This window comes from Varanus komodoensis, unplaced genomic scaffold (assembly GCF_004798865.1).
Source record: "Varanus komodoensis strain SLA01 unplaced genomic scaffold, ASM479886v1 scaffold12, whole genome shotgun sequence".
NCBI classification, from domain to species: domain Eukaryota; kingdom Metazoa; phylum Chordata; class Lepidosauria; order Squamata; family Varanidae; genus Varanus; species Varanus komodoensis.
Window position 1 is genome coordinate 11,756,647 of NW_025335349.1, and position 13,817 is coordinate 11,770,463.

The following is a 13,817-nucleotide window of genomic DNA, read 5'->3' on the forward strand; positions in this document are numbered from 1 at the left end:
GTGCTTGGCTCTGTCTGATTCACCAAATGCCCACTTGACTCTTGCCCATCTTGGTTGACTGATCTCTGGAGGAGGTTCAGTCCTGGATCCAGGAGGCTGTTAGCACCTCATTAAGAGAGTGCGTCACCCCCATGTAATTAAGGGAGGCAGTAGTGAGATCACTCCTTAAAAAGGCCAGGTCTGGATCCAGGGATATGAGATAACTACTGAGAGCTTCAGGCGCTCTTTAAGGATACGGATTATCTGGATCCATTTCAATCAGGCTTTAGGCCTGGGTTTGGGGTGGAGACGGCCTTAGACGTCCTGTATGATGACCTTTTCAGGGAGAGAGACAGGAGCAGTGAGACCCTGTTGATTCTCCTTGGCCTCTCAGAGGCCTTAGACACCATTGATCATGGTGTCCTTCTGGACAGGCTGGCCGGGGCCAGAGTAGAAGGCTTCGCTTTGTGGTGGTTCCCTGGCTGACCGGGTCCAGAAGGTAGTGCTGGGGGACACCTGCTCTGCTCTGTGGCAGTTGCATCATAGGGTATTGCAGGGCTCAATGCTGTCTCCCATGCTCTTTAACATCTATATGAAGCTGCTGGGAGAAGTCATCTGGAGATCTGGGCTGAGGTCTCAGCAATATGCTAATGATACTCAGCTCTACCTCTCTTTTACATCCCATCCAGGTGAGGCTGTCGCTGTCCTGAACCAGGGCCTGAGCTCAATAATGGACTGGATGAGGGTCAACAAACTTGAGCTCAATCCAGACAAGACAGAGATGCTACTAGTCATCTGACAGGCTGGAGGGGCATTGCCCTGTCCTGGATGGGATCGCACTCCCCCTAAGGGACAGGGTCCACAGTCTGGGGTGCTCCTAAACCTGGGTTTGTCCCTGGAATACCAAGTGGACTGGGTGTCCAGGGGTGTTTTCTTTCAACTGTAGTGGATTTATTAACTTCATCCCTACCTGGACAGGCATAGCCTGAAAACAGTTACCCACACACTGGTAACATCCACAGTACATTATTGCAATGCACTCTACGTGGGGCTGCCCTTGAAAATGGTCTGGCAATCACAGTTAGTACAGAATCAGGCTACTAGATTGGTTATGGGAGCTTCTAAAGCAGCTACACTGGCTATCAGTTGTGGCCCAGGCCCAATTCCAGGTACTTGTGTTGACATATGAAGCTCTAAACAGTTTAGACCCCATTTACCTTAAGGAGCACCTGCACCCATATATGCCTACCCGGCCTTTGAGATCTATGCAGGGGGGCCTCCTCTGTGAGCCATCCTTTGGGGAAGTAAGAGGGATGGCTGCTAGGGCCTTTTCTGCTGCTGCTCCCCACATCTGGAACGCTCTCCCTAATGAGGTTCCCCTGATGCCTTATTTATACTCTTTTTGATGCCAGAAGGCCTGCCTTTTTTAAAAAAAAAAATTAATATTTGATGTCACTAAACCTCTATTTGTATTTCAAATGATATAGTATACTTATTGGATTTTTATATAGGGATAGTTGCTGTTATAGTTTTCTAATGCTTTTAACTGTCTGATTGTGAGCCACCTAGAGATGCTGTGGCACAATGGGTGGCATATAAATGTTTTAAATAAATAATGAATAAACCATTTTTCCCAAATAGGACTAACAGGAGTTTGTTGGACACAGCTACTGCAATACATTTTGTTGTATAAGAATACAAAATCCAATTCAATGAGAATGTTACGGCTTGGGTCCGGGATACCTGAAGGAAAACCTTCTTCCCTATGTGGCTTCCTGCACCCTGAGATCTGAGGCGGAGGTCCTGCTCCAGGAGCCCTCCTTGAAGACTAGGAGGGTGACTACCCAGATGAGGGCCTTCTCTATAGTGGTGCCTCATCTATGCAATACACTCCCCAGAGAGGATCACCTGGTGCTGACATTATATTCTTTTTGGCATTGGACAAAACCCTTTTTATTTTCCCATCATTTTAATGTTTAATTGATTTTGACTGGGGTTTTATTATTTCAAATTGTCAAATGCTGTGGTGTTTTGTTTTATTCTACTCATCTTCTATTGTAAGTTCTCCTGCAACACTAGTGGTGGACAGGTCAGTATTTTTTTAAATAAATTAAAACTCCAACAATGTGATGTGATGGTTTCATGTACTGCACACAACTGCAATAGGCTTTCTTGGGAGAAGCAAAAAAGGGTGTAAGAAGTTTGCGATGACCAACTCACTCTGCCCAATAATAAGGCCAGCCCAATCACTGGGGTGAACAAACCCTAGGGAGGAAAGGATAAAAAAGCCCTTAACCCACATTGGTCTTTCATCTTCAAACTGCATCCTCGGCAGAAGATATTACAACACAAACATTGGAATAATGATTATGGAAGTTCTGTGGTTGTTTTCTAAAGCTAAATATAGTAAAACTTTGAATTTTTTAAAAAGTACAATTTATTGTTCTGAACAAATGTAGTAGAAATGAAAACCTTTATCAGTTTTCTTAAGCAAACTACTCTAACAGGCACTGACAAAGAAGAAATTTCATGATTATAGACACAGAAATTATAATGCAAAGAAGCAGGTTGTCCAGCACTCTGATTCATTTCTAAAATGAAAATTTTAATTTTTCCATATGGATAAGCCAAGTACTTCCATATGTTCTCTACTCCTAATTATTGCCTTCTTACTGAAATCTGTCTAGATCGTTCATATAGAGAGGGAAGTAAAGAACACACACTAGGTAGCACTCACTTTCCAGATACCATACTAAGTGCAATAAAATTAGCAAATGGAAGGACACTCATAATTTGGTATCACCTACCAGTGATAAAATTAATTTAAGCAATTAAGTGTGATTTATGTAAAGATTTACAAGGCATACAAACTGAGAATAGTTACATAAGTTAAACTAAAATAAACAAAAAAACCTAAATACAATGCTTTGTTCTTATAAAGGACAATAGCACACTAATATTGTGTCAGAGGCCAAGCTAATTTTCCTCTGGTGGGAACAATGAGATAATAAAATAATTATTCTAATAATGGATTAGTAAGGAAAAATAAAGGGAATTCAAAAGAATCTTTGCATCAGTGTCATAGAACCAGTGTTAAGAATTTAATCAGTGTTAAGAATTGAAGTGAACCATCATGCCTTTCAGATCTTGTTTTCCTGTATAGTAAAGGCTTACTTACACAGAAGGCTTTTTCTACATGAAGCATTTATTGTGCTCTCGTGATTCTTTACTCATAACAGTTTGTGGGAACTTTACACAGTAACATCATCTCCCAGGGCCTTTCCCAAATTTTGCACATTTCACAACTTTTTTGTGAAAATAGAAAGTGAAGTATTATTTCCTAATTCTGTGATAATATAAGAAACAGGTGAACTGTTCCAATTCCACAATACCACAACTATATCACAACACTACCTGGTAGCTGCATAATGTAATAAAAGAAAGTAAGGAAAGCAAAACTCAAGAAAAAAATACATGTAAAGGACCTACTTACTCCTGCAAAGAATACTGGAATAAAATGTTGGGTTAAATGTCTCATTTAGAAAAGCCCACAATTACCATTAAGTATCAGCTAGTGAAAATGCTTGTGAAGCCATCATAGATAAATTTGTCTGAAGCAGAAATTATGCTATCCATCTTATAACTCCAATTAAGTTATCTGTAGCAGTATCTGGGCTTTGGTGCTGTGTTTGCTGACTGGCATGAATCCTTACTGCCTTCCCTCGCCAGCCTTAATCAGGTTGCAACATTATATCTGCCCCGTCATTTATCAGGGTGGAAAACTACCCAAAACTGTAGATGACCAGTTTCCATCTTAACCAGTGTTTGCACACCCATTTCAAAACCATTGTATAAGATTAGAAGATTGACGTACACACATAACTTCCTAATTATGGTAGAAGATCAAAGGTTTTGTTTACTCAGAAGTAAGTTCTACTAAGTTCAGTGGAACTTATTTTCTATTGCCCCGAGGTTTCGGCAAGGGGCGGCATAGAAATGTTATAATAATAATAATAATAATAATAATAATAATAATAATAAATGTGCTTAGAATTGCAGTCCGAGAAATTTAAGTTTCAATTTTAGCAATTTCACATGAAGGAAAAAACAAGCTTTATTTATGAAATACAAAAGATACATGTACTTTCTGTAGACTTGATGGAGTGCTGACTTCAGTCAGGGATTCAAATGAAGTACCAGTTCCCCAAATTTGTATGTATTATATGTGATGATGACTAGCATTCAATTTCCAGAGTTTCACATCTAATCTTCTTAACAGATTTCCTTTGTGCATGTATTACAGTGATGCAGGGATTTGCTGTGTGAATTTTTGAAGATGTGTCAAGAATATTACAGATGCCAAATATTGCCAGGAAATGAATTAGTCAAATGATCACATTATTCTTGCAGTTCAGAAATCAAATTAACTTTTCTCAGCCAAATAGATGTCAGACAAACCTAATAGAACAAAACTTCAGCATCACTCCTTGGGCTTTAAGTCACTACATTTAAACTAACCCTACCTATTATTCTCAACTCTGCTGTTAACACTTCTCTTGAATTGAATGACAACAAAGAATTTTAAGTTTTCCTATATTTAAGTATGCAACAAACCTTGTCTAGTTTGGTCCTTTAGAGTTGTGGCAACCTGATCCACTGTACCAATGTACTACACACTAACATCCCTAGACCCTGAGTCAGCCTTTTTTTAAACCATCACCTAATGTCAAGCTCCTCTACCCTAAATTCCACTTTATACATCAGGCATGGACAGAACATCAGTCACTATCTGATTATAGATTTCTGGATGATTTGCAGTACATCAGCAGAGTTTTCTAATTCTTGTTTAACAACAGCAACGTTTTTAGGGATTTTAAGGATTATCCTCCCTAAAATAAACTACTACTTATATTATTATACTAATAATATAAAGAAAGTCAAGGGAGAAGTCAACAATTTTGTATGGAACCAGAACTGTATTATTTAGATAAATTTCTGGGCTAAACATGTATACAGGTCATCTTAGTTCAAGAGCTCCAGTAGATTCCAGTAGAGCATCCCTTGTTTGTTTGTTACATCTAACCTTTTTTCTTCAAGAAGCCCAAGGCAGTACTAGATGATACTCCCTTCCAATTCATCCTTGTGAGGTAGCTTAGAGTGAGAGTGAGTGACTGGTCCTGATTCACCCAGTGAGCTTCATTTCTGAGTGGGGACTAGAAGACAGATTCCCTGAGTCTAAGTCCAACACTCAAGCCATCCCTTAGGCTACATTTTACAATTGTTCTCATTCTTTAACTCAGAGCTCCTCTTTTACACCTGGTCCCAGTAGTGGATCTCCAGGTCCTAGCAGAAAAACCAAATACATACCTCAAACCTGAAGTCCATTAGCTCCTCTTCTTCACAAGTACTGAATGCGCAGGAGCCCTATCATATTATCTGAAGTTTTGCAAGAGAAACGGTTCCTGAAAATGAACTGGATGTCTGGCAAATGTACCAGTTACTCAAACATTTACTCCATTTACTCAATAACGGTTTTTCTGCTTGCATTTTTAAAAACCACTGTCCAGAGAGAATGCTGGGTGCAGCAAAAGTACAGCTAAATTTATCAAAAACCAAACATTACGTAACTGTTCACCCCAAGATACACAGCTTGGGGATGTTAGGCAGCCTGAGAAATATGTTCTGTACATTTTCTTGCTGTGTTAGCCATTTTGTAAATTGCTATGTATGTTCTTCATCATACTTTTTTGATAAATGCTCTCCTCAGTAGCTGTAGGACATAACTTAGTTCTTTGGAAGTGGCAGAAAACAGCTGAAAAACCTACTCTGTGAGTCAGAATAACGTGGCATATCATAGTTGCTTTAATGCAAAAGAAATTTATTGCATCCCTGGCCAAACTGTTCTATTGTAAAATAATCACTACCTACTCTTCTAGTTAATCTCATTATTTATTTATTTATTTATTTATTTATTTATTTAAATATTTATTTAAAACATTTCTATGCCGCCCCCATTGCAACAAAGCCTCGGGGCGGCTCATGATTCCTTCTCCCTAAATACAGCTGTCACATTAACACAAATGCATGTTGTGACAAACTGTTCTCATGAGGTGACTTGTGATACAGCTGCATATAGGTGAATACTTAGTGCAATGGAAAAGCCAAATCTCTGGGATCTTAAAGGCTAATAATGCCTTAATTTCTAAAGTAGTCCCCTGATGAAAGCTATCCAATTTTGCTTAGTTTTAGAAACTATCCAATTTTACTTTGGATTTTTTCCTCTTACATCATGGAAAATTCAGAAATTCATATTCAATTCTTTTCATATTACTGATGGCCAATTTGCAAGTAGACAGGAATACAAGCTCTTCTCAGTCATGATTATAATCACAACAGTAACTCGCAGAAGAATTTGCAGAAATAAAAATTTGTACATGGGACTAGTGGTAGGCATGAATCTAAAATGAGCCGAAATCTGATTAAACTAAGAACTCTAAAATGCAATAGTTGCTATTGAAGTTGCTGTGTGGTCCAACCATTCCTTCGTGATTTCCAATAAGAGTGATGTTTAACTGATTTTTTGCCAATATATTCCTTTGCCAAAGGAAAAGATTGTGCCAAATGAATAAATTAATGACAAGTTCTGTAACAGTCTAATGAAATGTTAAACAAAACCATCATTCTAAAATCTGACTATTTATAATTATTGTATGGCTTTTTTTCTTTCCTGGCCCTTAGGCAAGGCAAGGCAAGGCAAGGCAAGGCAAGGCAAGGCAAGGCAAGGGAAAATAAACCTAAGTTGCACTATTCACTTTTCCTTCCATTTGATGACAAAGCAGATGAAGGCATTAACCTTAAGGAGTCCATGTAAGCTTAAGGGGAGATGCTGCAAAGGGATGAATGGTTTGATCAGCCTACATATATCAAATCTTCAAATGTGTTGTTATAACAAAACACTTAACATTTTATTTATACAAAAACAAAAACTTCTAACAAAACTTGAGGTCTAACCTAGAGTTATACAAAGCAGCTCAGTGGCTATCCTATAGATCTGTGAATCTATACTTACCACATGTTTGTGCCCTGAGCTGAACCTCTAACACTTAAAACAAATCCCATTCTTACACAGCACTGACACTGGGTAACAGCTGTACCCAAATTACTCTAACACTGCACTCTTACACTGCATTGGGTAATAGCTGTACCCAGTGGGGTCAGCCATGACTCAAGGATGAGCTTAGATCTAGGCAATCAGAAGTAATTCCCAAAGACAGCACTTTTGCTGCAGTGAATCAGGAACAGGAGAAGTCAAAATTATGGAAATCCTGCAAAGAGGTGAGGAAGGCTAATTCTAGGAACAAAGGCCTGAAAGGAAGTCTGTGAGTAACATTCAGCATAAGCTGGTTGGCTGAGTAGTACCAACCAGTAAAATCTAGAAATCACTGACTATGGAAATGAAAGGACATCTGTACTTCTGGAGTAGAAATAAAGCCCATATGCTTAGGGTATGGTTAGGGTAAATGAATAGCTGCTGAAGTGAGATGTACATTAGAGATGTTTTAGTTTATAGTAGCATAGCTCAGGCCAGGCTTGCTCATCTTTTATGTGAAGGTTCATTATCAGTTTTATGACTCAATTGCTGAGAGTTGAATCTGGATAGAAATCTGTGTCAAAGAATCTCCTGCACAGAATGGAAACCACCATTTTTATCTTTCATCAGAACCCATAAAGCTGAAGGGAATATGGTTTTGCCTAACATCAGCACCACTGAAGTCTGAACACTCAAACCAGATGTAAAAATGCAAACTCATATGTGAAAGAGTTATACATATAAATAGTAACAATATAGTAACTGAAATGAAGTGCATATAACAGCTTGACTAAAAGAGAGTTGGGCAAATTTAGAGACTCCGGGGCCAACTTCAACCTCCTCAAATCCACCAGGAGCGATATCCCCCCACTGCTGCAGAGATTGTTGTTAGATTTCATCAGCAATTTGGCAGCAAGAAAAAGGTGCATTTTTACTTTACAATGGGATGAATGAGATGCATGTTTTTAAAATGCAAAATCATACTCCTTGTGGGAGTGTAATTTTTTATTAAAGTAAGGCATGTTGGACTCAATGGCCTTCATGACCCCTTCCAACTCTATTATTCTATGACTCTGTCTTTTCCTCCACACCTCATTTTAAAACAAAAATGAGTGCAGGCAGGCACTAGGGTTGTAACAAACCTCTCAGGATCCAGCTCCTTCCTGTTCGATGGACTTCTTCTCATGTTCTGTCCTGAGTTAGGAAGCAAGCTGAGCTGAGAGGAAATCCACGAACATGTGTGCAACAGATTGTTCAACTGGCACCCTTCTTCCACAGCATGGGCAACACAAACAAAGGCTGCAAGGCATGTGGGATGGCCCTTGAGCAGCCACGCAGGCACAGCTGAAGTGCTAGGTCGGATTCACAGCCATGAGAAAACAGGCTGGAGTCCAGGGAGCCAAGTTAAGAGAATCCAATAGATTCCCACCCACAAAGCAGGTTCCATACAGATCCCAAAATCTGAGGGCACAGCAGCAGTCATGCAGAGACAGCAGACAACACAAATAAGTCATAAGCAAGGTTCTCCAGCAGTTTCTTTCTCCAAAATAATTTTAAAAACAAAACAAAGTAGCCTCTAAGTACAAAGTTGCTAGCAGGAATGGAAAGGAAAGGACTATTTAACCCTTTCCTTTCTGGTTACTTGCCATTCAAATTCCCTCACTCACTTGATTGTTGATATCCTGCGTACTTCTGTTTCAATGAAGGAAACATTGGAGAAAAAATATGCATGACTGCATATGTTGCATTATTTGGCCCTGATTTCAAGGAAGCAAAGTATGAAATTCTGTTTATTAGATGTTCATTTTATGCAGTACTCCTTATAAGTTAACATTATACTTTTGTCTTCTTTTGTCATACGGAAAGAATGGATACAATACAGAACACATCACATACTAAGAAAATTAGACATTAAAACTGTGGTCAGTCTATGATGTTGCTTCAGAGACACAGGGTGAGTGTAAGCAACTTTGCATGGTCATCATGGTTCATGGTTTTTTACCATTATCTACTGGATAGACAATAAAGTGGTTGTGGTTTATTTCTTTATTTATCTAGTTTATTGTGATCTCAATCCTCCCCACTCAATCCTGCCACTCTTTGCAAGTATCTCATCAACCACGGTGCCTGAAATTCAATCCAAGGTATACTCCCTGCCTATGTTGCCTGGAGAGGTTCCACTTTTGTTGCTGTTCTCCACGCCAAATAACACTGTGCTACCTAGCACTGCCTGTGCCTGATGCTGATATAGCATTTGTGTGTATAGCCGAGGCCAGGATGAGCTTTGTTGTTTCATGTCTGAGCAGGCCAACAAGGCCCAGAAGTTGTGTGGCTCTGGCTGGCTGGAATTTTTGTTGTACCTGCTCTCTAAATCCCTACTGCTTTCTTCTTCCCACCTTCTTTTCCTTTAACATCTTTTTGCTGTTTTAGTACCCTCCAATCCTATATTTTATCCGTTTAATAGTTATGCTTTTCCCTAACAGCTGAGTTGTCCTGTGCTGAATCCAATGTCTGGTCCAGAGTACTGGAACCAGGGAGTTACTGGGCAGAATTTTTAGCCCAGTTGACTGGAAGAATGGGGATGCCTGGGTGGCTTACTGCTACATGTACATACATCCAAGCAAAGATGTGCAATAACCCTTATTTGCTTGTTCAGTATTTCATACATTCTGGCCATTAGACATAAACAAATCTCAAGTACTGTAGCAAAGGTATTTACCATAAAAGCTGCCTCTTCGCATTATGGTTTCCTTCAATCTAAATTAAGTGTTTTTAAAACAGAGCTTTTTCCTAATATAATAAAAACAGTCACTTCCCATACCCACCACAGCTTCTTGTTATTCTCTACAGAAGTAAGTTCCCAACAGCTCAATATTATCAACAAATGAGCTCAAACAACAGCATTTTCAAGCAATTTAAACTGTACAGAAGAAAAACAGTTAAGCTTCCCTCCTCCTTCTGAGTAAAGTGAAATTCACGGACATTCTACAGTCAACTGCACAAATAAAATCCATTACCTGGAAGTCACAGCTTGCATAAATTCATCTAGAAGATCATCGTAAGCTTGGCCTCTGATTCGTTTATGTTTCAGCCCAATATATAAAGGGTCTTTTAACAACTCCTATTAAAAAGAAAAAAGACAAAAATCATCATATTGGTCAACTCATTTAAACCATTCAGATCCAAAATCAGACATTCATATATGTATCCTAGAGATTTACACTAGTCAATTAATTTTCTCTGGTTCAGAAAACATAGCACACACTAAAGGGTTGAGTGTGGGTTGTTGTTGAAATATGGTTTATTATGTTGTCTGAACCCAGCCAGAGTAAACAAACTGTGGTTTATGAAGCTAAAGTTCACAACCAACACCAAACCACAACTTCTCTTTATGGGGGAGCTTGACAGACAACTGTGCTCATCCTGAGTTTTTCTCTTCTCCTTCCCCCTCAGTCCTCCTGCAAATATTGAAGCATACCTGCAACATAACTAATTTGTCTGCAATACCCCTGCCATGAACCTTTTGTGCTTGTCATAGCCTTTTTGTCCCTTTTGAGATTGTGCAAAATAATCTCCAATTGGACAGCTAGTGCAAGTACCTTCCAAGCACCTAAGTAGGACATTGGAGGAACTGTCAGCCCTTTTCAAAGAGTGCATTTTTTAAAAAACCACAACCAGACATCACAATTATGCACTTACACATTAAACCCATAAAAAAGTTAAAGCACAGGTCATACCACAACAGCTAAACAACTCAAATCTCCATGCTGCTTCTAGTAAAAAAAAAAAAGTCAAATATTCATTCAGAATTCTTCTGAATAGAGTAGTAATATAGGAGCATGTTCTGGACTGATTTTCCTAGATGACCATACTATTCCATTGTCGCAGTTCCTTTTTCTATAAGCAGACAGGCATCACTTTCCCATCAACTGAAAGAGGACTGAGATGTAAAACCACAGTTGTGTATAGGCTGGTCAGCTTTTGGAGCTCTTGGTGATAGTCTGCTACAGAATAGCAGGTTGTATTTAACATTCAGTTTCTCATACACCAGTTAGTGTGAGCCTGTATATATTAAAGACCTGTTCGCCAAATAGCAATTTGACTGGCTACATTCATACTCTACTCACTAGGACTTTGTACCTTAATACAGAAATAACTCCCTTCAAATACTTACTTTCCCTGCCTATTTTTTTAATGAACACTGAAATGCAAACTATATTTCAGTTTGTTAAACAATCTTAGTTCCTCTTGAAAGTAGCCATCATATAAATACAGTTATTACAACTTTAATAACTTCAGTACTACCCAAAAAGTTATGGGGCAGATGGAAAAAATTACCCTTCATGCATATTCACTCTTCAACTATCTACTCATTATCTCCTTTAACATCCAGTAACATTGAATACTACAAGCATTAGTGAATGACATGCCCTTCTTTTTTGTTTAAATGAGTTTATATACTGTTTCACAAAACAGTCATTCTGAGAATGTTAGCTGTTCCTTTAATCCAAGATATTTATTGCATTTTTACAAGAAAAAATAATACAGCACTACACAACCCCGCCCATTTTCTTTATAATGGTTGGACAAAACCAGAACACATTGGCAGGCTACAAAGCTTGCTTTCTGTGAATATCATTAAAAGTTATCCATTCCTTTGCTCTCCAGTGGTATGGTGGTCACCTTTCCAGACATAGGCACATAAGCTGATTAATGATGTATTCAGATTGTCTCTCCTCTCACATCATGGGAATTTATTCTTAAATTTGTTTATCTATTTAAAGAATGTTACTTGCTGGAGGCAAAGTCAGACCTACCACTAAACCTGACATAATGATTAGCCTACTTCACAAAGAGTCAATCATCTTTGACCCATTCCCTACTTCAGGTGGAACAAAAAGTTAAGTCATTTGTTTTTATATTGATTTATTGGATTTTTATCCTGCCACATTAGCCAATAAGCTTCCTGAGCAGGTTACAAGGTTAAACATATACAATAAAAATGATATTAAAATGACAATTAATATAAAAATAAAATCCAACAATCCAAAAACAGTGACATTATAAAACTTCGTAGAACCTCAATTTATCCAACCAAGTACAAAATAAAAGGCACAAAAGCAGATTATAAAACAGATATAAGATACTACAACCATTAAAATCATCCTAACAATTAAAATATCAAGAGAATAAAAGGTCTTCACCTGGTGCCGAAAAGAGTACAAAGAGGGTGCCAGGCAAACCATTCTGGTGAGCTGGTTCCATAGTTGGGTTACCACTGTCAAGAAGGACCTTCTACTTGTAGCCATCTTCCTTATTTCCTAAGAATGGGGATCCTTAATAATGACCTGCAATGGTGATCTAAGGGGCTGGGTAGGCATGTATGGGAAGATATGCTCCTTTAGATAACCTGGCCCTTGTAACTGGTACTCTGTTTGCAACATGAAGCAACTTCTATTGTTTTTCTTGGTTGTTTCTGTATATGCTCTATATTTCTTTAGGATTTATATACCACCAATGTGTACACTATAAGCAGACTATAAAGAAACTGATGGATAGCCCCTAAAGAAGTCAAATAGCCTCAGGAGTAAAACAGCTCTAGCCAAGATAATTAATTATCCCACTGTGCATTTTTCCATGTGTCCCCATTAACCAACAAATATGACAGATGCAATAAAAACTGCAACAAATGAGAAAGATGCAATGAAGAGTGAAGAAATGAATAGGTGATATCTGTTTTTATTTTTCTATCTTTTCTTCCTTCATGGATTTTTCTTGTAAGGAAGAAGATATAAGCAGCAGTTGGAAAACACAGCAGGGTTACAAATCAAACATGTCATCATCTAGACCCCCACATAAAATTCTGTGTATGAAGCAGTGCAATTAAAACAACAAAAGCCTCATCTGAAAGCATCCTTAGAACTGCTCTTAAAATACTGATTTTCCACTAATTAGGCAGGTTGCTTCCATTACAACTACTGGAAAAATTCACATATATTTTCCAAAGTTTTTTTTATGCCATGGGATACTGATTCCTTCTGGAAATCAGCTCACCTGAAAAATACAGTCCTGATTGTCCTGGTTTCAGAAAATAACCAAGAAAATGATCAAAAATAAGTTATCTTAAAAAGGCACAATTAATGCATACTCTTCCAGTTCCCTGCTTCTACATTCATGGAACTATCTATTGCTAGAATCCATACTGTAGTCTTCTGGAGCTTATCCAGAGGCTTGTCTAACAGCAAAAGTTGAAACTAGATGGCAGCTACTATTTAAAATTGAAACTTCAGGCTAGCAATAACAGACTTTTCTACCTATTGCTCGTCTAAAATTAAACAATTGAAAATTTTAGTGCTTTGAACTAAAATATGCAGGCAGTTCTGCCAATGAATCTTCATAACAGCAACCAAAGCCAGGCATTGTCAGAATACTCTTTTGCCTCTGAATCAAGTGTATTCTATCTATCTAGCTAGTTAGCTAGCTAGCTAGCTAGTGTTCTGAGGAAAAGGGTGTCAGTTGAGACAATTCCCTGGTGAATATTCTACTTTTTCCTGCATGCCAGATAGCCTTGCTAGTTTTCTTCCTACAAATAAAGGACAATTATATCACTACAAATCTTCTCTATAGAAGCCGGTTTTTAAAAAAACCTCAGAACAGTAATTTTTCCATGCATGCTGTGTGTGTGTGTGTGTGTGTGTGTGTGTGTGTGAGAGAGAGAGAGAGAGAGAGAGAGAGAGAGAGAGAGAGA

The 13,817-nt window shown here is 38.3% G+C and overlaps 1 protein-coding gene across 1 annotated transcript in view; it reads right to left on the minus strand.

Annotated features, from left to right (window-relative positions):
* The window catches only part of ME1 (malic enzyme 1), a 130,688-nt gene that overhangs the window by 63,304 nt on the left and 53,567 nt on the right, over window positions 1-13,817 (minus strand). The window contains exon 6 of the mRNA XM_044421680.1: window positions 10,087-10,190. Within this exon, the coding sequence (XP_044277615.1) occupies window positions 10,087-10,190 (104 nt within the window). The remainder of the gene's footprint in view (window positions 1-10,086; window positions 10,191-13,817) is intronic.